This window comes from Nelumbo nucifera, chromosome 8 (assembly GCF_055504915.1).
Source record: "Nelumbo nucifera cultivar China Antique chromosome 8, China Antique-T2T, whole genome shotgun sequence".
Taxonomy (NCBI): domain Eukaryota; kingdom Viridiplantae; phylum Streptophyta; class Magnoliopsida; order Proteales; family Nelumbonaceae; genus Nelumbo; species Nelumbo nucifera.
This window is the reverse complement of record NC_142656.1, coordinates 48,227,845-48,255,606: the sequence shown is the minus strand read 5'-3', so window position 1 is coordinate 48,255,606 and position 27,762 is coordinate 48,227,845. Positions and strand designations below refer to the sequence as shown.

At 36.0% G+C, this 27,762-nt stretch overlaps 2 protein-coding genes and 1 non-coding gene across 9 annotated transcripts; all 3 read right to left on the bottom strand.

Moving 5' to 3' along the window:
* Positions 1 to 1,208: 1,208 nt before the first annotated feature.
* On the bottom strand, positions 1,209 to 3,465 carry LOC104611736 (uncharacterized). Its single transcript, XM_010278934.2, has one exon. The coding sequence runs from the start codon at positions 3,421 to 3,423 to the stop codon at positions 1,591 to 1,593; it is 1,833 nt and encodes a 610-aa protein (XP_010277236.1). The 5' UTR covers positions 3,424 to 3,465; the 3' UTR covers positions 1,209 to 1,590.
* Positions 3,466 to 5,947: 2,482 nt separating this feature from the next.
* TRNAL-CAA (transfer RNA leucine (anticodon CAA)) lies at positions 5,948 to 6,031 on the bottom strand. The gene has a single exon. It is a non-coding gene; the product is annotated as a tRNA-Leu (tRNA).
* A 6,075-nt stretch (positions 6,032 to 12,106) lies between these two features.
* Positions 12,107 to 26,299, bottom strand: LOC104611737 (Ku70-binding family protein). 7 transcript variants are annotated; one of them, XM_088893280.1, is made up of 8 exons: positions 25,876 to 26,298; positions 22,683 to 22,807; positions 22,397 to 22,593; positions 22,092 to 22,226; positions 20,008 to 20,129; positions 18,556 to 18,693; positions 18,378 to 18,461; positions 12,107 to 12,593 (listed from the first exon to the last, which is right to left on the bottom strand). In XM_088893280.1, exons 4-8 carry the CDS (start codon positions 22,198 to 22,200, stop codon positions 12,459 to 12,461), a joined length of 588 nt encoding a protein of 195 aa, XP_088749406.1. In that variant the 5' UTR covers positions 22,201 to 22,226; positions 22,397 to 22,593; positions 22,683 to 22,807; positions 25,876 to 26,298; the 3' UTR covers positions 12,107 to 12,458. The 7 variants fall into 7 exon arrangements, with proteins under 7 accessions (XP_088749406.1, XP_010277238.1, XP_088749408.1 ...); XM_010278936.3 differs by lacking the exon at positions 22,397 to 22,593; XM_088893282.1 differs by lacking the exons at positions 22,397 to 22,593; positions 22,683 to 22,807 and having other exon boundaries at positions 22,092 to 22,242; positions 25,880 to 26,298.
* Positions 26,300 to 27,762: the final 1,463 nt, after the last annotated feature.

Below are 27,762 nucleotides of genomic sequence, written 5' to 3'. Positions count from 1 at the left end.
TCGCTGTATGGAGTGATTCCTACAAACCCTACAATGATTCTAGGACCCTTGGAGTGATTCCTTGGGATTTCTTTCTCTCTTTCTCTATCCTTTCTCTTCTCTCTATTCCTCTCTCTTTCTGTCTTGTGATGGTTTATTCCAGCCCTAGTAAATCACTAACCACCTCTGAAGGATTAGCTACTAAATGCATAAAAATATCTTGTAACAGTACTGCTGCTTACCAAATAACACTTCTTCCCGTATCTTTTCTTATAAATGCTGAGTAAAAGCAAAGGTTCTTGTTCACAAAAATGTTGGTTTGAACTTGGAGTGAAAAATGAAGAAATTAATATTGTATCCTTGTTTCCCCTTGGTATCTGTATCTGTATTCATATCTGGTCAGACCAGACTGGTCTTGCAACTCACATGAATGGTGTCCTTTATCAGAGGAAGCATGTAGATATGGCTGAAGTACACTAAAAACCAAGCGCATCAACTGTCTTGAAACCTAGAACTGTAAAACACGAATCTGCAATGGAAAATAGAAAAGAATATATAGGATATTTCACACATAAGCTAAACACCCAGCAATTATTTCGAAACATTAATCATTGTGATGACAAGTTAAAGATATTGGCATCAACGAAGTGAAATATTAGATACAATGGGATACAGTGATAGACCATCTAATGAACCAAATGCAGGACCCCTGTAAGAATTATCAGCTTGCTCCAATAACCGGAGAAAAAATATTTTGGTCAAGGATAGTGAATCCTTTATTGATATGATTCTTTGACTCTCAATGACAATGTCTATACTCTATACCAAAATTCAACTTGCTGGTCTTTTCAACCATATTGTTTGCCTGCTTTCTTTTGTCCTCCATCTTCTCTTTTGCATTCTAGCCTAAACACACTTTAATGAAATTGAATTGATACATTAAAATATCCACAAATTCAGGCAGACAAAACTCATCTCCATGCCATGGTGAAAGAAAACAAAATGAACAACATTCTTTCCTCTATTTCTGCAATTTCCAAATTGAGAGTTCAAAGAGTTACCATTTCACCTTGTCATTCAAGGTGCTACATGGGAAAACTGTTGATTGAAACAGATAGGGAATCTTCCTCTGTTTTATACTTCTATTACTTTATCTCAAGCCTGAAGCTTATGCTCATTGATTATTCATCTAGTGGGACCTACTTTTCATAAGCAAATGAAGACCAGTTTGTGAAACAGATTGTGTCTGATTGTTTTTACTTTCTACCACATAAATCCAACATGGCAATCTGCAAATTCAATTGATCAATTATGTAGATTAACAAAACAACCTAAGAAATTAAACCCAAATGTTGTATTGTTTGATATCCTCCAAAAACTTAACTTTTTGTGTCTTTCTTTTCTGACCTTGATAGTTGATATTTGATACAACCAAGCCTACAAACTACAAATTGGCATCAGCTTTGAAGGTTCTCTTGACCAATAGAAGTAAACAATATGGTCACTAATTAATAGCTCATTTCAAAAGTTGCTCGGGAATGCTATATTGCATCTTTGCTCAATAGCAATCATGGGTGAACAACTGAACATACTTCTGCAAAAGCAAATGCCTCAATCTTTCCTGCCAATTTCACCTTCTATAATTGCATGTCTTGTCAAAACAATCTCCTTAACTAGATTCCTGTATGTAAAGGGCCGAACAGCAGCTCGCAAGAATAGTTCAGGAGGCATCGTGCTCTTCTTGATCCTCCTTCTCCTAGGGCCATAACCCACATACTTCCACTCTTCCTCACTCACCTTTGCCCTACCCAGCCTCACATTCTCACCTCCCTCTTTCCCACTCATCTCTTTAGCCTCATTTTCCATTGTTTTCAGTTGCCTCTTATAGAATGCGGTAGAGGCCTCTACACTTTGCTTCACTAAACTTTCCATTTCTTCAGAGCTTCCAAGTGCCTTATTAAACTTTTCATCCCAGTACTTCTCAGTCTCTTCAGCACTTAAAGCTTCTTCTCTGATCCCCAATTCTTCATCATGATTTCCATCTTCCATGTCCATCACTATATCATCTCGATCATCATCATAATCTTCATCACCACTACCAGAATTGTCATACTCACCACTGTCATCATCATCATCATCGTCACCTTCTTCTTCTTCTTCTTCTTCTTCAATCCAATCTGTGATCTCAGTCTCATGCACATTGTCATCATCTTCATCTGGGGCATCACACCCCAACTCCATCTCCTCCAATTTTGCCTTCCATTCCCTAGTATACGGATGCAAGAGCTCAATTGGATGATTCGACAACAGGAACTCCAAGCACTTTGACTTCCCTTCATCACTCAGCTTCTCATAACCTTTAACTACATCATCCACAAATGCCTTTGGATTCACTTTCACAATCTTACACAACCCACCAAAGTACGTACACAGCTCAACTCTTCCATCTTCGTGTCTCAACTCAAACAGGTAGTCCTGTTCAGTATCCGGATCTAGCAGAGGCATCAAAGCCTTGAAGAAATCGATTTGTGGTTCAAACCTGCACTGATACACTGGTCTCTTGACGTAGATTATGTCGGGCCGCATCCAAGCTGCGCATTGTGTGATAAGAGCTCTGGCCTTGTTCCCTAGTCTGCTCATCAAGGTCCACTTATCCAAACGTTGATTCCCAGCCTCTAGAACGACCTCAGACACCAGAGTCCACTGCTGCCATGGTAGCTCTGTAATTCTCCACTTGGGATGTCGAACGAAGACCCAGAAATACCTAAACCCCACTGTTCGATCCATGGACTTCAACCTCCGAGTAAAATCCGTCGCCATTTCGAACTGTTCGATCTTTTCCCACTCCTCATGGTCTCGAACTTCACCAATTAAACTAACGCACTCGTCAGAGAACCGACCGCGGATTGGATCACCGACGACAATCCCGCGCCACGAGTAGGGACCGAATTCACCGTACTTGTACCAGTCGTACGGGTGCCGGAGATTGGGGTCGTCTTTCTCCATAAAACGAACCATGCGATCGTAACCCAAACCGATCATTTGAAGCTCCTCTTCCGAGAAACTGTCGGCCTGGTTGCGATTGGGGTTCTTAAGCCGGTAGAAGAGGTTCTCGGCGAGTCTCTTGCTTTTTCGGCGTGCGTTCTTCTTGGCTTCTCGCCGGAGCTCAGCGTTACCTTCGATGCGGCCCGTGGATGGTCCGCCGGGTTTTTTCTTGCTCCGTCCGGCGAAAGCCCTGGCATTCCGACGATGAGGAGCATTTCGTTGGGAGATAGAGGTTATTGCCTGAATGGGGAAGTTCGTCGACTTTATTGGAGAAGGAATTCGGGTTGGGGTTAGAGTTGTAGAGAGAGAGAGAGAGAGTCGTTTCAGGGCGACCCATTGGTGACAAGAGAGAGAAGGGTTTAGGGTTTTAGGAAGGGAGAAATCGTAGGTATTGAGCATTTCATAAAGTTAGAACTCAGCAGTCAGCAGGAAATTGTCCGTCCAAGGACAGAGGAGAAGATAAAGAGGCTTTCAAAAATCATGGGCTTAATTACTTAAGTACCCATACGATATTTAGAAATTACATGGAAGTTTCGGTGTTGTCGTTAAATTGACGGAAAGACTATTTTGCCCTTAACAGTTCATCAAATTTTCCAAATATGCCCCTTACCATTTATCAAATTTTCAAATATATATTAAATTGAAATATTTAAGGAAAAAAAATACAAAATATACCCCTTAACAGTTCTTCTTCTTCTTCTGTTCAGTCATGCACAAACACTTTAGTTGTTTATAAAAGAAAAAGAAAAAGTCTGGTTGTTTTCATTTCACAGAAAATCAGAAACCAGATTATGAACTATAATCTGTATACACACTTGCTGAAACCATCTTTGGCTCAGTTTGAGAAGAGTACAAAGATGTGACATTAGTAGATTATGGAGAAAAGCAAAGCTATGGATGGCGTCTCCTAGATGGATCTGATTTAAAGGGTGGTTTAGAGAGATATAATTGCATTAAAAACATCAAACCCAATATTAATTAAATCGGATTAGCAATTAATAGTAATTACTATTACTTGAAGTTACTTTCTCCCTTTGAAACCCTTCATGGCAACTTTTGGGTTCACCAAGTCACATTGTCATTTTGCCATGTGGCAATGCCAATGAGTGCCACTTGGCAACACTCTTATTTTGATACATCTCACATCCACACAAGACTGTTGAATTCAATTTCAAGGTATTACAAATGGGAGTGGAAAAATGACTTCAATTTTTTCATCTGGCATTTGTGGTCTAAACAAGCTTAGCTTTAGCGGGTATGCAGAGTCTTACTCGGGCTCAGCTTGGTAAATACTCGAACTCGGTTCGAAGAATATCGAGTTGGGTCAAGTAGCTAGTTGAGCCGAGTTTGAGCTTTGTAATATCTAGCTCACGACTCAAGTAGTTCGCAAGCCTAATCGAGATTTTAATAAAATATTTTTAATATTTTTTATTTATAATATAAATAAATATTATTTTTATTAATTTATTTATAATTATATAATTTTATTTATAACATTTCATAATATTGATTTATTTATTATTTTTAATATATAATCAAGTTTTCTAACATATATTTTATTTATAATACTTTAAATATTAATTTATTTATAACTTTTAATAGCAATATATTTATAATTGGTTCGAGCTAAGTTGAGTTTGAGTAGCTTGCAAATATTGGCTCGAGTCAAGTTCAAGTATAAAACTCAAAACTCAATCAAACTCATTGAGTTTTGAGCTCCGAGTTTTGGAGTCAAGCTCGAGCTTAATCCTCCCAAAACTCGATTTGACTCAGCTTGATTATACCCCTAGTGTGGAGGATTCTTGTTCCTATTGGATTTACTTCAAATGACATGGCTGAACTAGCAATTCATGTTGGGCTCATGCAAGTTCTTAACAAAGGATTCTACCCCCTTAACATTGAGCCTGACTCTCTATCAACCAAGGATTTTAAAAATGGACCGAATAGGGAATCATTCTGGGGTTTGGTTGCCAAGTCGAATGGTCCAACCATCTGGTCCGAATGGACAATCCGCTCTAACAGAAAAAATAAAAATAAATAAATAACCCAAAAAATGGCCAAAATTGTTCTCGGGTTGAACGATTCAATGTTTCAATCGCCCGAATCAGCGGTTTACTAACCAAATCAACGGTTTTTAGCCAAACAACGGTTTTGGGGTTAAACAGAACCGATTAAATGACCAGTTCCCGATTTCCTGGTCCAATTGTTAGGTCCAATCCAGTTTTGAAACCATGCTATCAACTATCATAGCTTTGAAGTCTCAAAGGTGCCCTAACTAGTAGGTTGAATCGTTGTTTAGTTGCACTTAAGGATGTCAATGAACCGGTTTTGGATTGGACCTCGTCCAATCCAAAATCAATTTGGATGGATTGGACGAACCAACAAGACATATTAGAGTGGACCAATCCGGTCCAAAATATTTATTATATTGGATTGGACCTGGTCTGTTTGTAACAAATTTGTATTGGATTGAGTTGGATTAATTCAATATCTTGTCCATTGATATAAGATAAGAATATATGTATCAATGGACCGGGTTTGAGCTAAAATCAATCTAAATCAAAATGAATATGAACAGATTGGACGGTCTAGACATTGAATTAGATCAGTCCAAATTGATCCAAAATATTCATCGAATTTGATTGGACCTGGTCCATTTATAATGGACTCACGATGGATTGGATCAAATCCAGTCCAATTAACACCCCTAGTTGCACTCTAGGCTCCGGCCCTTTTGTACCAATAATAATATATTTCTATAGTTTTCCCTCAGGTTTATAGAGAAGCTAATAGATGTGGTTCTAGGTAATAGCTTTTATTTTCTTTCCTTCAAATAAAAAAAATGCAATAGGCGTTGTTCTCTTGATCCTTTGAGAAAAGGGTGAGAAAAGGGTCAAAAATAAATATCTTTCAACAAAATGTTTGTCAGAAGTGGGATTTGAACCCACGCCCTCTCTCGAGGACCAGAACTTGAGTCTGGCGCCTTAGACCACTCGGCCATCCTGACGAAGCATGTTAATGTTAATCTATTTATTTATTTCTTCATTAGTCCGCACAATCACAATAACCTTTTCTACTTTTATAACCCCATCAAATCCGCCGCGTTGGTGTTATTCGAGTGCTGAATCAAATGATAATGTTTCACACCAGTGGTAAATTCATGGCCCCACTGTGGATTCCATGTATTTTATTATTATCCTGGAACATTATTATTATTAGTTTCACAACCTTTTGAACAACCACTTTGTTCGGCTAATTTATTGGGCAGGCTACCTTTAAAAATAATAAATAAATAAAATTTACTGGGCGGGCTTGGATTAGATTCGCGTCAAAATGACTCGAAAGCCTGAATCCAAAGAATGCTAACTTTATGCTATTTTTTCCTTTTTTGTGTGTGTTCTTTTGATGATTATATAAAATGCCAACTTGCACCAACATAATTATATCCTTGGGTGGAGTTGAAAAATAATTCACCCATTAATGATCAAAGTATCGGTATCGAGTATCATATCGAATAACTTGGATATGGATACGGATATAGGTTTACTTGGGAAACTCATAGATACAATTGAAAAGTATGAAAACACTTAAATATGCTAGGGAAATGCACAGAAATTCCATAAATATATTAATAATATTAAGTTTAATGTCAAAATAATTATAAATACATAGGAGCTTTATATTTTAATGGTATATATGAAGAAATATATTACAACTAATATAGCGAGATGCATAGATATGCAATTTTATTGATAATGCATCAATCAAGAATCTAAGACATATTATATAGATTCTTAGAAATTAATATATGCACAAAACCATTATCATTTTATTTTCTATTAAAGTCCAAGGCACAAAACATCTGCAACTATTCTATTTGAATTATTATATCAATATTTCTATTTTACTATTTTATTTTATAACATTAAAAAAAACAACAAAAAAAGTCAATTCTCAAATGTTTGGTAAACAACATTTTTATTTTTTAAAAAATAAATATGTTATTATAAATTGTAAAGTAAAGTATTAATTAATAATTTATAAGAAATGTATAATATTAACTTAAAATATATCAAATCTATTAAAATTTTGAAGATATATATCATATGAAAATTCATAAATTTTAATTACTAAAATAATTATTCCGTTATTAATATTTTTATTTTATAAAATTTCTAAAATACAAAATTATTTTATTTTTATATAAATGTAGATTAGTGGAATTGGCCAATTCAATTTATGTTATATTCTCAAATATTTTGCAAATAATATTTTTATTTTTGTAAATAGTAAATACATTATTATTTAATGCAAATTAAAATATTAAATAATAATTTATAAAAATTTGAATATACATATAATGTGCAAATTTATAAATTTTAAGTATTAAAATAATTATTCTATTAATAATAATTTTATTTGTATAAATTTCTTAAAATTAAAAATCAATTTTTGGTATATACATAGATTTGATAAATTATTTATTCCATTGTTCATAAAATACTAATTTTAAAAATTATTCTTTTTAATTTATAATTAGAGTTGTTGAATATTAGTATATATTGTTTATTTGGGTTATATGTAGACAACTAGATTTTAATGTTCATAAAGGTTAATGTATTTCTTTTATTATAAAAAAGTGATAAGTGGCTTGGTCGTTGAAGAGACATACACTCTTGGTCGTTGGGCAACTTTAGTTTTATGTTCAAATCACGCCTGTCTCATTTTTTTTTAAAGTGAGACATGATTTGTTGTTGTCAAACGAAAGCATGGACGCGGACATTTGTCATATCGGTGTATCAGATCATATTGCCTGATACTATACGATATGTGTCGATACAATAGCGTATCGGACTGATACACAAGACTGGTAGGATAAGTATCCAATCGTGACGTATCCTGCCAGTGAGGTCCAATGCCGATACGATATGTGTCAATATTATAATCCTTAATTGTATCTAGGGGTGCTAATAAGACAGGTTGGATCGGCTTTATGGTCATCAACTCAGGCCCAATTTTAAGATTTGGGCCTACGGCCTGAGCCTAAACTGAGGCTGAGGTTAAGCCCGTTCTTCCCAATCCGAAACCAGCCCAGCTCGCATTGTAATTTGATGCACTTGGCCTGAGTCACGCTCGAATTGTTCTATAAACCAATTTTATAATTACATGTATATATGTGTTTATGCAAATATATAGACATATATGTACGAATATATGCAAATATATATACAAATATGTACGAATATATGCAAATATATATACAAATATATATGTTTGAATGTGTATAATCGGGGCAGAGTTGAACGGCGTTCAGGCTACCTAAAGATTAGGCTTAGGCTCAAGAAAAAGATCTGAATTCTTCATCCAATCCCAGCCCAAAAACCGAAAATCCAAACCCAAACCATATAAAACTTGAGCCTGAATCAGTTCAGTCTCAGATTAAGCATTCGGTTTCACTTTCATCTATTGTATGTGTACAAAGCATATTATATTTATTGCTTGATAGGCGAAGACGGTAAGCACCTAAAACCCAATTCATCCCTTCTTTAAGTTGTTCATCTGAAACATCTTTTCCCTGATAAATATTTTGCATTGAAAAATTAAACTCTCATTTCTAAAAACTAATGGCATCTCGATTTCTAAACAGCATAAGAAAAAGAGGTCTCTACATTCCTATTTTATCCAATTTGGTACAATGGGTCATTTCGGATGGATTCCACAAAAAATATTAAATAATGAAATAATTAATGTATTATGCCTCCATAATGCACCACCATACACGATACACCATGTATCTGGTACATCAGTCTAAACGGGTCTCCCATCTAATAGTCTAATGATCCCAGTCATTATATTCCAAATGTGTGATGAAGAATCTAAGGCAAATGGTATGCTTTCTCATTTGCAGTCGTATGTTAATGTGTTCACTTGGGTAATAAAAACAAGGTCGGAAGGAATTTCTAAAATCATCATAGGAACATGTTAATGATCAAATAGATGATTTGATGATGTTGATTTTCGTGTAGCGGATCTATTAGCTGTTTCAAAATCACAAAATCAATAACTAATTGACCAATAGGATTTAAAAAAATAAGTGATGTTTTCAACCCGTTTTTGGTCAAATCATCCAAACCGTCATTTAGCCATGATTCAGGATTCAATTTTCTTAAAATTTAGAGATTAGTCAAAAACAGTTGATCTGATCAAATATCATCTGTTCCAGGCAGTTGGATTATTGATCCATTCGACCCGGAGAACAGGTTGCACATTGCATATTGAAGTGTGTACATAAATTTCCGAAGACCATAACTTTTTGAGATCTATACATCCCAACAAGTCATAAACACCTTGCCCTGCTATTTTCATAAAAAAAAATCTTCTGTTTAGCCATAAATAGCAACTTTCAATATATTTTTATACATAAAAATTAAAAACTGAATCAAAAAATATAAAATAATACACATATTATATGTAAAATATAACTATACATTGATAAAATATCTATATCTATATCTATATATAGAGAGAGAGAGATGATGTGACACGGCCTGACCCATTTGACCCGAATGGTGGAACTGATAACCCAAAAACAGTTTGGCCTTGGGCCGATTTTTAAAACATTGAATAAATGACTAATTGGCCAATCAGAACCAAGGTTCAAAGCATGGTTTTTAAAACGAACCGGTGACCGAACTGGTCAGGGGTCCGGTTACTGGTTCAAACAGTCCGACCGTTCGACCCGAATGGTCGGCCCGTTCTAACAAAAAAATAATAAAATTTAAAAAAAATAAAAAATTGGAAAACAGTCAAAACCGTTTGAACAATTCAAACAGTTAACCAGCCGGTTCAGCGGTTTGCCAACTAAAATCAACAATTTTGGAGGAAAACGGAACTGGTCAGGTAACCGATTCCCGGTTTTTCCGATCCGACCGTCCAGTCCGGTCTGGTTTTGAAAACAGTGGTTCAAAGTATCAATTTTGTATATCACCCAATTCTAAACATAGATACAAAGACCCTCCGTACTATGGGATTTGTGGCAAATGTACCTCTATACTTTCATTTGCAATAAAGATCCCCCCTCCATTAGCATTCCATTAGTTAACCTCGAAAAATAATACCCATTTGGCTGTTTAAAGCTTTAAATTTTCCTTTTATTTTTTGCTTGAATGATTTACCCTTTCACTTCTCGATAATTTAACAATTCCTGAAAATATCAGTTCTTATATGGTTAAAATTGCTGGCATGGCATATGTGTACATAGGTTCTCCAGTGACAGCAATAAAAATGCCTTCTTCAGTGACTGTAAAAGATGTGAACGACTTTTTTTGGTATCGCCATTTTTTTTTTTTTTTTGTATCAAGCAATGGCGTACCAAATAGCTCTTCACCTGTTAGATAGTGGCAACAACTTCTAACAAAAAGCAATGTAGGGTTTTCATCAAATGATTCTCTAATGATATGTTTGTGTAGGTTAGGGTTTAAGAGAAATAGAAAGTCAGGAATAGACGAAAGGGGGAACGGCTTTGCCCTCTATCTCCTCTCATGTGGGTGGTGGTTGGAGTTTACTGCAAGCTTGATAACTCCACATCTCAATCTTAATGCTTAAAAGCCTATTAAGCTTATTTTTCAACTTTGCCTGCTGTTTATGTTTTAACTCTTGTGTGAATTATCAAGTCCTGTTTTACTAGTTTTGCCTTACATTTTTGGGAGAGATCAAGTCATCGGTGTATTGAAGTTCTGAGCTAATTCTATTAGTCTTGACCCTACCAAAAAATATGCATACAAAGAGATAGAGATGCACAAAGAGGGAAAGCAAGTTCCACCATACAATGGTGGCTGGCTGATTAGTTTTGACAAGCAGGAAGTTTAAAAGATTTAAACTTCCAATTGCTTCCTAAAATGCAAAGGACACATAATCGTGTTCAAACCAGTTATGTGCTTATTTATTACTTGGAGCCTGATTCAGTGGAAAGCTCTATACAAAAAGAGGAAACCAAAGTTTCCTGAATAGTGGTTATTCTGCATTCGTTTTGGGAAAGAGGATGCCTAATGGTGGTTTAGCTTTTGATACTGTTACACATACTGATTAATGCAATGTGGTATCACTAATGAATTGGACCAATATAAAACAGAGAAAGGAGCAATCAATCTTCATTAATGAGCTAAGGTTTTCGTGGTTAGGTCATATGTTAAAAGGAAAATGGGGTCATCCCACAAATTACATTTAAATCAATTTATGAAAACTCAGGGTATGTTCAAGTATTTTACCTCTTATATATAATAAAAAATTGAATTAACCCCAACCCTTGAATTTAAGAAATAAGAACATTCGACAGAAAGAAGTAAAAAAGTCAGACCAACCGGAATCCAACACAAACCCAGCCTGATCTCAACCCTCAGGTTGCAATAGGAATAGGGTTAGAGGTTTTACAACTCCAGTTTGGTTAGGATTGATCTAAACCTAAACCTCACCAATTGCCCAATCAGAAAAGTAAAGAATCATGAGGAATTGGAGTGATGCAGCATCATAATGATGGAAAAGCATCCCTTTAACCTGTCTAAAAAGTTCCCTTCCCTCAAACTTCACTTCATGCCATAGGAAATATTTTACTTCCACAAAGATTGCATAGCATTGCAGCCACAAGTAAATTCGGCATCATACAACTATACTTTCCATGGTTGTAGATACCTTTCCCCAATATATACAGAAAATTCGTCAAAATTCCAAAACCCAGCATTCAAAACAAAATCACTCATATTGGCAAACAGCCCCTTACATGTTCCTTTGAAATTGGCCGCAACTAGACGTAGCAATGTCCATTCTTTAATAATTACAGCCAAAGATATGGAAAAGAAAGAGAATAATGCATGTAAATTCTTCCAATAAACATCAATTCTTCACATTTTTTTAACATAAGAACTTGGTTAGCAAGAATGCTTAACAACCACTTTATACCTTACTTGCGAGGGCGAGAAAGACACAGATATGATATCCACATGACAAATTGCAAATAGATGAGAAAGAAAAAGAAAGATCAATCATAAGGAAAGAAAATATTCCTTGTTTTTGTTGGGGAAAAAAAGAAAGAGAAATAGGCCTCGAATGATACATTAATCTTATTTTAATGGGTCTCAAATAGTACATTAGTTGTTGATATGTGCATGCTCAACGGATCACCAACATATAGGACAGTTCTCAAGCTCAGTCTATCACATCTCTTAAGAAAATAGAGAGGAGACAAAAAAATACTTGAAATCTGAAATAATGAAACCTGTACTCGAATATTAAAAAAATAAATAATATTAAAATATGGTATAAATGAGACCAATTCCTATCTCTTCAGATGACAAAAAATTCTCTTTACCCTCCTATATGATCTAAGTTTTTTTAAAAGAGTGAAAATACCAATAATAGAGCAACGAATTAGGGCATTTTCAAGGAGCTCTATCAAACGGCTTTGTATCATTGTAACAAACATCCCAGACAGCTTCCATGGCATCCCTTGCAGCTGCCTCTGAACAGTAAGGATTAGCAACCACTGACTTCATAACTCTTCTTTTCACGCACTCCTTTAAATATAAAGGCACCAAGGTATTAACTATTAAGAACAGCTTTCAAAATCAGAGGGTTAACTTCAAGCTAATATACGATATTTCAACTGAATATTTGAAAAGAGGGACAAGCAAATATTCAGTATTAACTATTAAAAACAGCTATCCAGCCAGACAAGACATTTGCAGCAGAAACAGGATCAGGACCTAGAAACTGAAGAGATTTCAGAATCTTGGGAGACATTCAAATTATTCTGATGGCATCACTGAAATGGCCAAGTGCTATCCTTTCTTTTGGGTCTCACCTTGTCTGTAGGGCATTGCTTTCAGGAGGGCATTCCAACATCACTGAAATGTACCCCCAGGCATTATTTTCTAGCATTCCTCCTTTCATTTCCTTTATTTTTTTATTTTTTTATTAGTAAATGTCTGACTTTATTAGATTTTGTTTATAAAAAAATGATGTACAATATGCCAAGTGACCCATAATGTGTACTAGAAAAAAAATTCACAATCACTACTACTATTATTTTACATTACATTTGTGCCCAAAACAGGAATTTCCTGTTTACCACTTGAGTGGCCAACGCATCAGCAAAGCTATTTTTTGATCTTTGCACCCATTTTCTGTTTCATTTCCAGTGGCAGCAGGTTTGCCTACCAAAGTTTCAAATGATAGCCTCCTTCACTCCTTGGTTCCTCTAGAACTGTAGTGTATTTCTATTTGCAAGGACCAATAAATACCATTTACCAAGGCACATTCCCAGTCCACCCCACGCCTCCCACCACCCCAATAAAAAATATCATGTCATGATTTTGAAATGAAATGCAAATGGCTTTTTGAAATTAGAGAATGTCGATTAATTTGTTTTTTGCTTGTGAGAGGTATGTTCTTAGCATCACAATTGAGAGGGAAGATCCAACTTCTCTTAGAGACTCGATTTACTCTGATCCGAAGAGAGATGATGGTGTGCTAACAAGAAAAAAAAGAAAGACTTGTTTAAGCAGGACTCTGACTTGCAAAGGAAGATGAACATTACCGTTTGGAGAAAGAAGACGAACAAATCATCAGAGAGGGCAAAGTTGTAATTTTCGCAGAAAAATGAAAAGGTGGGTGAATGGCAAGAAGTACATGGGGCTGATGCCTGTTTTAAAAACCAAGAGGTTGGAAATCAAGAAACAGTGGTGGATGGGGGGAAGTTTAATGGTTGGGATGCGGGGCAATACTTAGCTCCTACCTTGTTAGGAGAGTGGCTGGGTTGCTGGTGTATCACGTCAGGCTACCTTGGCAACACCTTGGAAAGCAATTCACAATCTGCTTCCTCAGTTCCTCAGTCTTATCAAGTATGATGTTATCTCAGGGAATTTAATTTGTTTCTGGGAAGACACTTGGCTTGGTGGCCGACCCTTAAAGGATTTGTTTCCTTCCTTGTTTTCCATTTCTTTGTACAAAAATGAGGTGATTTCGAGTTTTCTATTCCATCCTATTTCTCCTTTGAGTCACATTTGGGATTTTGGGTTCTGAAGGGGATTGAAGGATGAAGAAGCCACTTGTTTGTGGGAGGTTGTGTGCTAACAAAGGGGAAGATAGGAAAGAGAATACCATAGAAGGAAATGAATTGACTCAAAGGTAGCAAACAAAGGGGGATGAGTTTGACTGGGTTTGAAGTGGAGAAAGGGGATTCAAATAAACTAGTCTCCCAGGTTTATAGAAGAAAAAATACAGGAAAAAACCATTGGAGGATAAAGGTGATTTGGAGACAGAGGATGAGATTGATAAGGAAGAGATTTCGAGGCAGAGGATGGATGTGGTGGTGAACACTTTAACTTGAAGTTAGCAAAATTATGGGTTTATTCTTAGGAGGGGAGGAGTTTGTAAGAGAAGTCTTTAGAGAGTTGGAAGGAGTCAGAAATGGAGTCATTGGAATTAATTCAATAATAGGGGTTGCTCAAAAATTTTCAGAAATCAGTCGATTTTGCTAAATAGATTGGTCAAGCTAGTGAAAAGGGATTTTTTCCAAGGATGTTGATTTGGTTGAAAATTTTCATAAAGAAAAGAGGAACACCAGGGATGATGCAAGTGATGAGGTTAGAATTATGGTATGGAAGAAAGGAATTGGAAAAGACTCCAAATAAGAAGAAGAAGCTTAGGTAAAGCAAAAAGAGGTTTGCAAGAGAGTAAAATCAAGGCGTTGGAGTTTGTTTGCTTTGAGTTTTGGAGCGTTGTGATTTCTCATAGCAGGTTTCACTTTCTTTGAGGGTCATTATTTTTGCCTTTTGTGGGGATTTGTTGAGTGTTGCTAGGTGTTGGATTTTTGGTTATTTTGAGATGTACTTTTTTTATCCTTGAGTTGATTTCTTATCACCATCTTGTATATTTTTTTGTCTTTATATAAAAATTTTATTTTACCTTCAAAAAACAAAAAGAGAGAGTACATATACAATTAAGAATCTTTATAGATACATACATGATAACCACCATGCTTGTCACACAATGATATGAAGGTAGAAGGATCATACACCAAGTTCATATTATAACTCTATTCAAAGTAGTATGGGTATGACTCATGGCAATTTTTTTTGTAACTATAAAGTATTACCAAGGATATCGTTTAGAGTCAACAATGAGTCAAGCAGACCTGACAGAACCAAACTGATATTATACAGGGTTTGGGTGTGCATTACATGTCCTAATTATAATTGGGTTGGGACCAGCTTTGATTGTTCTGAACCTAATACCCAAACTGACTATATATAATTTGTATGTATAATTATGTATTATGTATATTGACATTATACAAGGTTTGGGATTGTCTGTACTTTAATTTTGGCTACCTTGGCAACATGTAGTCACCGTTCATAGGAAACTTACTGACACGGTAACACACAGTTTAAAATGTTGGTGCCAAAGGAAATACCGGTCATCCAAATACAGAATGTTGGAAACATGCAAAAATATAGAATGTTATTTTATGCAACAATAAAATATGCATATATAGACCCTTTTAAATTATTTTGTTCCAAATAATCAAAAGTACATGATAGAGTGAGTTCAAGCAAAATTAAACTCATAGAAAGTGCAAATGATTCTAATAGAGATACCAAATAATTTATTATACAAGCAGTTTTTTTTTTGTATCAATAACTGGAAATTCCATTGATTAATTAAAAGGATTACATCAGATGAAAAAAAGGAGGAGATAACCTCCCTTATCTCTCCCTGGAAGCAGAAAATTACAAAAGACAATTACAATTGTGCCCAAAATAGATAAGTTCTACCCATCCCCGGCCTAGCAAGAGAATCTACAAATGAATTTGCACATCTTTTAACCCACTGAACTCTGACTTCCATATTCTGAGTCAACCATTTAATCTTTTTCTTTTCATTGTTGAATATCCAACGATCCTATTCTTCTTTTTGCTGCCAATTAACCACCAGCTTTGAATCCTTCTCAATTATTAACTTCTTAATTTTTAGAGAAATTGCTTTTTGGATTCCTGCAACTGCTACCAATACCTCAGCCTTCCCAAATGGTCCCAAATAAAGAGCCACCACTCTACCACCCTCGTCGACTCTTCCTATTCCAGAAATGCCCAGATTGCCCAAGCAACTCCTATCAAAGTCCACTTTGATGAAACCTCCCCAGAGGGGTCCAATGTGCAGTATTTTTTTTTTTTTTGATCAATAACAATTTCATTAATTCACCAAAGTTACATAAGGAAGACAAACACACTTATCTTCCAAGTACAATCAAGAAAACAAAAGAATAGGTAGAGACAAAAAATTACAACTTAGCCCAAAACATTGAATCCCTTTCTGCCCCTTGTTTAGCTAAACCATCAGCTAAAAAATTGGCTGATCGTTTGACCCAGCACATTTTAACTTCCATCTCGCACCAGCCACTTATTTAAATTTCCTCCTCTGATTACTGTACCTCCATAAACCATTGCTGTCTGCATTCAGCCACCCTATCACCACCTCCGAATCCCCTCCAATTAAGAGTTTTTTGATGTTCATCTCCTTGGCTTTCTGGACTCCTTCCATAACTGCAAAGATCTCAGCTCTAAGGGAGTCATCCACTCCAATTGTACCTCCATAAACCATTGCTGTCCAATGTGCAGTATTAGATGGATTAACAGGTGCAGATTCAGCCACCTCTTTCCAATTCAGCATGATGTCATCAACTGAATATAAAGAAAAAAACCATCGTCCATATTATTCATCAAAAAAACAAAAAACCATCGTCCTCACCCAATGAGAAGCCCAGGAATCCCTCCCCTAACCAATGTTCCAAAGTCCCATCCATTTGCCAAGAGCCTATGAATACTCTTCACAATTTTTACCCATGGTTTTTCTCTCAATATTCTCAATTCCCAATCCTCCTTTTCCATTCAATCCGTCAACACCCCTGACTAAAATTGGGTCAATAATTTGTCTATTCTGCATGAAAACCCCTTGGTTATGAGAGTTTAAATGTGAAAGAACTTTCTTAATCCTTAAAGAAACCACCTAAGCAATGATTTTATATATGCTATGTACCAGATTCATAGGTCTGAAGTCCCTAGGGTAAATGGCTTAAACCATTTTGGGAATCAAAGCTAAGAAAGTACCCGAATTAATGACCCCTCTCAAAAAGTTTACCAAAAAATCTCCAAAATTTCAACTTCTAGAAAGTCCCAACAGCCTTGGTAAAATGCCATAGAAAACCAATTTGGTCCTAGCACTTAAGATCCATCTATGGAGAATACAGCTTCCCTAATTTCCTCCAATTCAAATTTTCTTTCCAGCCAATCTTTTGAATCCTCTGATAACTTAGGTCAATTTAACCCCTCCAGCCAAATTCTATCACCAACCGGCTTCCTAAATATAGATCTGAAATGATGGGCAAAGACCTATGAGATTTCATCTTGTTGAGTGAGAATCACACCTTCTACTTCTAATTTTGCAATAAAATTCTTCCTTTCCCTCTCAGTAGCCAAGGCATGAAAACTTTAGTATTTCTATCGCCTTCTTTGGTCCACTTATACCTTGATTTTTTGTCTCCAAATTATTCCTTCCTTAATTAAAATGTCTTCCAATAGACTCAGGGATCTCCTTTCAAATTTATCATTCTCCTCAAAGATACCTCGATTTTCTTTAAGGTCCAACTTTTTAATCTTGTCTGTAGCCTCCTGTTTTTTCACCTCTAATCTCCCAAAGTGGTCAATACTCCTTGATTTTCATTTTCAACAATTTCAATCTCCTAATAAAGCCCATACCCTTCCAGGCCCACAAAAGGCAGCTAACCCACCAATCTCTGATTTTGTCAATAATACCTGGGTGGGACAGCCACATGTTCTCAAACCTGAATGGTGAAAGCTCCCCTCCCACTCAACTCTTCCTCCGAAATGAAAATCAGCCAATTGTTAGAAGTCACTCTCAGTAAAGTGCACATGATTCGATTAAAGAAACCAAATAATTTATTGCATAATAAAAACTACAATTTAACTTGATTTTTTAAAAGAAATTCGAGCTGGCTCAAAATGGTAATCAAGTCCATTATGTGGGCATTAATACCACTATTCCACATATCTAAAATTTTGTTGTTAACTTATAATATTATCTCTTGTACGCCGCATAGCACCAGTAGCTTTTTATCGGAGAATATGTCAATTCCAGTAATATTTGGTATGGGAACCCATGGAAATGGAAACATGTCATGGAAATAGTAGGAAATTTGTGGACATATTAAACCATGAATATGTTACATAGGCACTCTCACTAAGTTGATCTGGAATTCCAGAAAGAACAGAAATACTTACTTGTTCATGACCTCGTATTTTCATATAACCACGCAGTAGTTCTCGTTTGTAGTGGCAATCGCCACTTAGATGGCCAGCACGAATCTACATACAAATAGAGGCTGAAATGAAAGAAAAAGAAAGATATTGGTGGCAAGGGAGGATATATGAAAGTTTCAACTATCATGTAGATACAAACCTCACTACAGGCATGATGAGCACAATTCGCCCAGTCCAAGTTTGCAGCCCGACAATCATCATAGGCATGGATCAACTCATGAATAACTACTTGGTTTACCTCATCTTGAATATTCATGTGGTTACTACATACCAGTATCTGTCAACCAAAAAAGAGGAGCATGAACTTAGTAAACACCCTTACATTGAGTTAATTCAAACATCAAACAACAAAAGGAAACATAAGTTTCAAAATCCATGTCATAAAACCCTTAGTTCCAATTTCCTCATCAGATAATAACTTCCTTGTAGTCCAATATTCCCAAATATGGCTACTAATAATTCATTAAGAAATAAGAATCAGATACCACTAATTTTAGTTTCATCAAACAAGTTGTTATATTGTTACTTTTTTGATGATTTGATACCTCCAGTGTTTCTGGTTTCCTTCCCTACCCCCCCCCCCCCCTCCTTTTGTTTCATTATATTCAATTCATAGATGATCCAATAAAATGCAGGAGAAGATAACTTATAGAATCCGGTCCATTGGGTATTGGTGGGGTAATTAGAGAAGAAAATGGAAACATCCTAGCATTGTATCCAGGCCCAGTTCAGCAAGGTGATGTGGTGAGATCAGAATTATTGGCAGCAATTTATGGGGTGGTGAAGGCTTAAGAAATGGGGATTAAAAGACTAATCATTGAAGGGGATTCAAAAAAGAAAAATTACTAAGAAAGCAAAATGCCACATTTTAATTTTCATCGTTTTCCTTATTCATTTTTTGGTAATAAATAAAAAAGAAAAATTACAAAGAAAGCAAAGAAGAGGGATACAAAGAGGTGATAAGATAGCACCCACAAAAGAGAAGAGACAGCCCCTTCAACCAACTACTACCTCCAACACAATGACATAAAACACATTGACAGCACACCTTTAACATAAGATTAAAAAAAAAAACATCACATGAGAGAATTCAACACACTATTAACAAAACAACAACAAACTCACTTCACTAGACTCCACACCCCCACCAATTGACAAAACCAGCAGAAATTACAAGAGTAGCAAAAAACCTGAAAACTTATCAAAATTTGCTAGAAAGATCTGCTGCTACAGAATCTTGACCGGGAAAAACTTTGCTCCTCAAGTTCTGTTTCTTTGTTTTCTTCCCCTTCTTACTAGGCCAGACACCAAACAAACCCCCTCTTAATCGTGCAAAGACTTTCAAAACCTAAATATCACGATGAGTCTTTTTACTTCTAAACCTGGACATCATTTTTCCTTATTCATTTTCAAATGGAATTATTTTTTTCTTGGTTTAGTGTCACTTTCCTTCCTCTTTTCTTCCCTATCTAGTCCATCCCTCCCGAGACCCTAGATAGCTGATAACATCTAGTAATTGTCCTTTATATTCCAAATAAATTAAGAAAATAAATAAAATCTCAATTACAACAAGAGAAGTGAAGATGGTTACCCCTTCACCCCGTACATAACCACCACTGATCTGTTTGTCACAATTGACAGCCTTGATGAACTTGTCCCCAATCATGCATCCAGCTTTCTCTATATGCTCTTTCAGAAATCTAACAGTAGGAGCTTCAAAATCAACAAATAAAAATCCCTGACTATCTTGCAAAAGGATATACTAGTAAACGTGCACGTGCTTTGCACGTGGCAATTCTACATGATGATAATGATAGTAATAATATATCCAAATTTTTCTATAATTTTTATGTATTTTTTAATTTTTAAATTTTATTTTTTTTATTATTAACCAGCTTTCTCTATATGCTCTTTCAGAAATCTAACAGTAGGAGCTTCAAAATCAACAAACAAAAATCCCTGACTATCTTGCAAAAGGATATACTAGTAAACGTGCACGTGCTTTGCACGTGGCAATTCTACATGATGATAATGATAATAATAATATATCCAAATTTTTCTATAATTTTTATTTTTTTTATATTTATTTGTTATTTTATTATTAATCAGATGCAGGTCACAAAATCCAAATCTGATTACATAAACACCTCATCCAAATATGTGATAACCGAATCAAGTTGTGAAGTTTCAAGTATCATTGACGGACCTACCTACTTAGCTAGACTCCTCATTTTGTAGTGTTTTATTTTTCTAGCGTATCTTTTTTCATTTGTTCATTTATCAAAAAAATGTAAGATTTAATGTGGAAAGTAGTAGAACAATTTACAATTTAAATCTTACAATTAAATAGAGACTAAATTCAAAATTGAGTATTTTAGTCAAAAAAAAGTTCCACAAACTTATTCATATTTTTAATAGTAGTGTAAATATAGAATTATAGATGTGTTGAATTTTTTCTACATTTTTTTGTATTTTTGTGTGTAAAAGTAAGAGAAAATTCCCAATTAGTACTCTATACTTTGGGCCAAGTGTCACTCTAGTCCCTGAACTTTAAAATGCAACAATTCAGTACTCGAACTTTCAAAGACACAAATGCCCTCAAAGTGTCATCTAATTTGCTTATCAACCATCAAAAAATGACTTTGCCTCTTCTATTCAAGAAAGTTAGGATCACCAAAATGCCCATTGAGACATGACCCCAACTTTTTTGAATAGAAGAGGCAAGGATTTGGGATTGTTCATTTTTTGTCAACACTTGGATGGTTGATTAAGAAAATTACATGACACTCGAAGGACATTTCTTTCTCAAATACTACTTAATGGCTAGTTAGCAGTTGGTTAATGAAAGGTACTAGATTGGCACATTTTGAAAATTCAGGTACTAAATTGTCGCATTTTAAAGTCCAGGGACCAATTGCAAAATTTTATGTATTTTTATATTTTATTAATTTTTATTATGTATTTATGGCATTAAAGGTTAACGCATTTAACCCAAAAGTTGAACTATTTATTTTTAATTTTTATATTTCATTTTTTATTAGTTCTAAATTATGTATTTCATTTTCATTATCAATAAAAACAATTCTTGCTATTACACTTATTTTTTTAATTTGATAAATAAAAATATCATAAATGTGTCTAAATTTTTTTGTACCTTTCTATATTTATTTATATTTTAAAAATTTTATTACCTAACCATAACTTCGTAGGTTGATCAATTTGATTCAGATGGTTGAATTGCTAAGCCACCACTTGGATAAAAAATTGTTTTGTTTTTGAGTCAGCTTTAAAACATATGGGTTTATATTGTTAAAAATATTGACATTGATCTAATTAGTAGCATTTATCTTTGCCACAAAAAATTAGTAACATTTATTAGTGAAAAATAACTTAAAATATAGGATTTAATAAGAGAAAATGGGATTTAATGCCTTAAGTATAATACTTAATGAGTGGGGATTAAATGAGGTGGAAATTAATAATTGAAGTGACATTTCAATCCTTACAATTAGAGATGCATTAAATACACAAATATAGACATTTTAGTAGTCATTAAAGCAATAATAAAATGACTTTTATACCGTTTCTCAAATAAAGAAATAAAGGGTAATTTTAGTCCAAAAAAATTCCACATTGCATTCACACTTATATATAGAGAGAGAGAAGATTATTTACTTCTGAGGCTTTTCTGGATCATATCCTGGCACTCCTCTACTGTTCGGCCACCATTTTCATAGGGGGAGAAGCTTCCCGAAGCGGTCTTTGTGGCAGATTCCTCTGTCATTGTCTTGGGCAAAAGATGTAACCAGACTGTATAGAGTATTGCATATTACAGAATAGTCAAAGATATCAGTAAATATAAACTTTCCCATTCTTTACAAAGACAAGTAGGTAGAACCTATGTTACCTAGCCTAGATACAATGAGAAAATAGCTAGTTAAGGTGTAACTAAAATTTGAGGTATCTGACAAGATACCTACCCTTATACAGGCATCCAGGTAATATATGATACAACTAAACAGATGATTGGGTGAACCAGGTTTCTTTCATACTGTTCAGAAAGTTGATAAATTCAAAATAATGAAAAGAAAGGGAAAACCCAAACTGCCAAATTGGTTTCATCACATGCTCCTTTGGGGAAAAAAGAGAAGCAGAGGGGGTGGGGAAGTTGCTGAGACTGCAAGATAAACCAAGGAAAGTCACCAAGAATGCCATCAGAGAATGTAATATAACCATAGTGCTTAAGTCAGAAATGGGGTTTCTTACATGGATGCAATCAGAACACCAGTATGGCCAACAAAGGGAGGTGTTCTTTCAAGAGAAATGGTGAATCCTATTTCATGGGGATGAAAGTTACTCGTGTGCATAAGGTTGAACAAGGCATGGCAATGCTGTAAATCAGATGTATGACAGCAAGTCAAAAATGGAAAAAAAAAATACTTCATAACATATTTTGTTTCATTTTGCCATGATAATAGATCACAGAAGACATATTGAAAAACCAAAATGGCAATGGAGAGGATAGGCCTTTTATTAGATCACTGGAGTATGCGTTTTGGGTATGTGTCAACTAAACCAGAAGAAGATGAAGATTCTGCTCTAGCAATCTATATTCAAGTCTATGTGCTCCCCTCAATTCTTTGAAGTCTGACCATAGTAGGGCCAATTGGAGATCATTATAGGTAAAAGTGGAAATTGAGTGGGTTTGGTTTGACTATCAACCCATCCATCTAATCCACCAACCCATTTAAATAAAATTAAATGGGCTGGATTCAACCCCAATCCACATTGACCCAACCCAACCCATTAACCTTGTAACACCTTCAGTTTTATGAAAAGATAGCTTGAAAGTGAAAACCAACTCACTTTTAATAACTTGGTTAGACATGGCAAAATGATAAGAATGGTTGTTGTGAGCATTGGAAAACGGCTCACTTGGGGTTAAGTTGGAGTCGCCAACCATTAGTTTTGGAAATAGAGGTGATGGGAGATCAACATCGAAAAGCATGTTCAGTTTTGTAGTGACTCCAACGGCCCAAGGAACTGGCTAAACCAGTACAGGTAAGACTCGGATGGAAGAGGAGAAGGGGTTAGGCACCCCTCTCCCGGGTCCAATAGGTGGGGCCCACATGGGATTATCAGACAATCATAAACACAAAACATAGATATTTAATCCATCAAAGACAAATTTATCAAAGAAAGAACAAATCAACATAAAAGAAAAACCGGTTGGTTGGATTCGTCCTGTGTCAATAGCATATTTAACTGGATGGTCAGACCGGTCAATCTTGTCAATTGCCCTATAAATGCAATGATTGTACTGCTAAAACAGTCAACCAGGTTGTGCTCAAGCTAATTCGGGTAGGGTGCAAGTTCAACCATATCTGTGCAAAACCCAAACCTTTGTTTATAAATGTGACAAACCCAACCCTTAACGCCCTACTCTACTTGGAATTAATTACAGCAATAGATTACAAGTCGAATTTCCAGCAATTACCATTAGTTAATCCATTGAGAATCAATTATAGCAACTAATCCTGAGTAAAATCAATGAGTTATTTGAATTTAAATAAAGGGGCAATGGGACTAATGAAAAAATGGTAAGTGGGTGGACCATGTGTGTTGGGTCTGAAAATTCCACCCATAATTGTAGGAGTTTTATTAAGATTGACAAAAAAATATGGAACTCGAAATGATTGGGTAACAATGTAGCTCTAATGGTGTCAGCGTTAGAAAACGGCTCACTTGAACTAGAAATGGAATCGCCACCCATCAGTTATGGAAATGGAGGTGATGGGACCTACGAGAATGGCATCAAAATCAATTTTCATTTTTTAGTGACTCCAAGCCTCAAGCACTAACTATACCGGTCTGAGTAGGATGGGAGAGAGAAGGGATTAGGCACCCCTCTCCCAGATCTGATTGACTATAAACATACTAATAAGCAAATCAAGAACAAACCTACACAGGACAATCCTCCTAAAATTTTTTTATGCTTTTTTTTGCTATTTTATTATTATTATTAGTAGTAGTAGTAGTAGTAGTAGTAGTAGTAGTAGTAGTAGTAGTAGTAGTAGTAGTAGTAGTTGCGCTTTTTTTATGAGGCGTGCTAGAGGCATACGCCTCATACAGAAAAGAAAAAGAAAAAAAAAAGGAAAGGGAAGGAAAGGGAAGGGAAGGGAAGGGAAAGAAAAAGAAAGAGAAGAAAAAAAAGAAAAAAGGAAAGGAAGGGAAGAAAAGATAAGGGAAAAGAAAGTGGTTTGCCCTCTGCCCCCTCAGCTTCGATGCAGCCCAATTTTTTTTTTTTTTTTGAGTTGGGGAGGTGGGGGGGGAGAGGGGTGTCTTCCTCCACTCCAACAAGAGAGCGAAGCGAGCTTGCATCTTTTTCGACAAGACCCCCCCCCACTTTTAACTAATGTTATACATCTTTATTCTTCTTAATATAAAAGATTTTTATTAAAATAAAGAAAAATGAGACCCCTCTTCCTCTTCATCCTCCTCCTAACCCCCTCCTTGTGTTCGGGAGGCTTAGGCCTCTTGTGTTCGGGAGGCTTACGCCTCTTGTATTCTGAACTACGCCTCACGCCTCTAGGTAGTGGAGCATCTCGTGTCACGCCTCCGCGTTTTAAAACATTGATCCTATCTATTAAACCAAATATCCAAACCTTTTAAACAAATTCGTCATTACAATTTTTTATTTTCTGTTTTTCACCCTTTTTTATTTTACCCACTCATATCTTTATTCTTACTATTATTGTTTATTTCTTTTATCATTTTCGTCTCTTCCAAATCTGTCTTACTCCTTGTAGCCGATATCTTCCTCTTTTAGTTTTGGTTTAACACCAGGTGAATCATCCATCTTGGGACCTCTTATTACGAATTCAGGAAGTAAGACCAAATAACTATGCAACTCCAACTCAATTTAATCAAAAGATAACAAAATATTCAATATCCACCGATCCGCAATCAGAAAAACAAGGCAATCGACATGTTGATATCAGTTCTAAACACGACAGAAAAAGGAGACAAGGAGATTAAAATAACGTGGGAAACAGAATGCTATACTAAGATTCAAAGACCTATCAGCTTTTTCTTCACACCAATTCAACCTCCAAAGAAAAAGAGGTACGTTGAGATGAATAATAATGTTATCGCCAATCGCATGAGAGACGGAGAACAACAAGAAAAAAAAAAAAAAACAGTCATTAGTTCTCTTGACTATTAATCAGATAGTTTAACTCTAAAAAAAAAAAAAAGAGAAAAAAATAATTATAATGCAAAACAAGCTCGGCAATAAATATGGACTATGACAGGTGACGGCCGGTTCGGTAGCAGTCTCTATACCGGCTCCGATCAATGATCCCAGATCTGGGTTATTCCAAGATAAAAGCAAATAAAACAGAAAGAAAAACAAAGAAAAACGAATGAAAATAATTAAAAAAGCACAGACGGAGTTTACTTGCTCGAATATAGGCCTGAGTTCGTTGCTGCGACAGGGGATCGTGCTATCGGGAGGAGTTTCACGTGGTCACTGCTACAGTCTATTCTACTTGCTCAGCGGACGGAACAGATCTTAAGTGATGGTTTCAGGGAGGCGAAGATCAAAGTGAAGAAAGAGGAAGGACTGCCGTTCTACGCTCCTCTCGAAGAAGAAGACGATCTACAGTATCTTCGGGTGATTTCAGCGGTTCAAAAAATAGAACAGAGGAGGAGGGAGGAGGAGGAAGAAGAAGAAGAAGAAAAAGGAGGAGAAGAGAGATAGAGAACAAAAGAGAGACAGATGGAGAGAGAAAGATCGGAGGTGGAGGGTCGCCGCCCCCGCTTCTGATCTGCGAAGAAGAAGATGAACAGTCTTCCCCCAAATTCGGCCGATAGGTTTAATCGTTTAACTTGTATGGGTCAGTGGCAAATTTTGTAAATTACGCAACATATGGGGCATTTTAATAATTTTGTAAAAGTTAGATAAAACTGGGTCCAAGGGGTTAAACCGGGTTTCCAGTTGAATGGTGAAGATTTTTAGGTCAAATAGGCCAAAACAGAATTGTATGAAAGGGTAAAATGGGGTTTTTTGGATTGACTGGTGGGATCAGATCGGCAACTGGCCTCAAATCAGGCAGGTCTAGAGAGTGAGGAATTCGGTCGATCTAGAGCTTTAGATTAAAATCTTTTATGCAATGGGGGCAAATAAAGGCAGTTTTGGATGACATTTCAGAGGGTAGGGTTTTTTGGCAGCCTAAGGTGATTGTAAGATCAGATTGGGCCAATTGAGCCTGGATTGGGCAGATCTAGGAGGGGTTTGATTTAGACAATGGGCCTCGAAATGGAATCTGTGTGATGGAGGGGCAAAAAAACATAGATTTGGGTGAAATTTCATAGGATAGGGATTTTGAGACAGTGTGAGGTGATTGGTAAGGTCCGATTGAGCCAATTGGGCCTGGATTAGGCAGATCTGATAGGGGCTTGATTCGATCAATTTGGGGGCCTTGAAATAGAATCTATGTGTGATGTAGAGGCAAATAAAGTTAGTTTTGCGTGAAATTTCACAAGATATGGTTTTTGAGAATTCTGAGGTGATTGGTAAGGTCGGATTGGGCCAACTAGGCTCGGATCGGGAGGATTTGGAATCTGGTCAATCTAAAGCCTTAAAATGGAATCTTGATACGACAGAGGAGTAAATGGAGGAATTTTGAGTTGATATTTTGTGGGTAGGCATTTTAGATTATCTAAGGTATAATGGTGGTATTTGATCTATGGGTGGATGTGTAGATGGGGATTGATTGGGGCCATCGGATTGGTATTGGGTAAATTTAATGATGGATTTAAGGGCTCTCGGGGCAAAATTCATTTTTTTTTTTTTGGTTTTAGGTGTTTGGGAGTGATCGGAATGGTCTGATCAGGCGCTCAGGGTAATTTGGAGGTTTAGACAACGGATCGAGCAAAAATAAGGTGTTGACAAATAAAGAACCATTATGTTGAAGGAGAACATTGTGGTTAGCCCAATGGTATTTGATCAAGGGTGATTTTGCTCGACCTCGTAACAGGGGGACACGTGGACACGCCCTGACTAACAGATGACAACTCAGCATGACCAGCCCGTAGCATAACAGTCTCGGGTACCCATCTACCCCAAACTAAAGTGACCTCGAGACAGGGTCACCCCGAAACGAGATCGCATCGGTACCAAACCGCAACAAGAACACTTCAATGCCAAGGCACTTCGACATCCAGTCCAGCTGGGGGCTTAAAGACGTCAGCTCAAGGATACCAACATGCCACTGAGGATCCCAAAAATCCTTCCGACGGTTCCCGAGTCTCGTGGGATCACACCGCGCAATAGCCAGCCTTA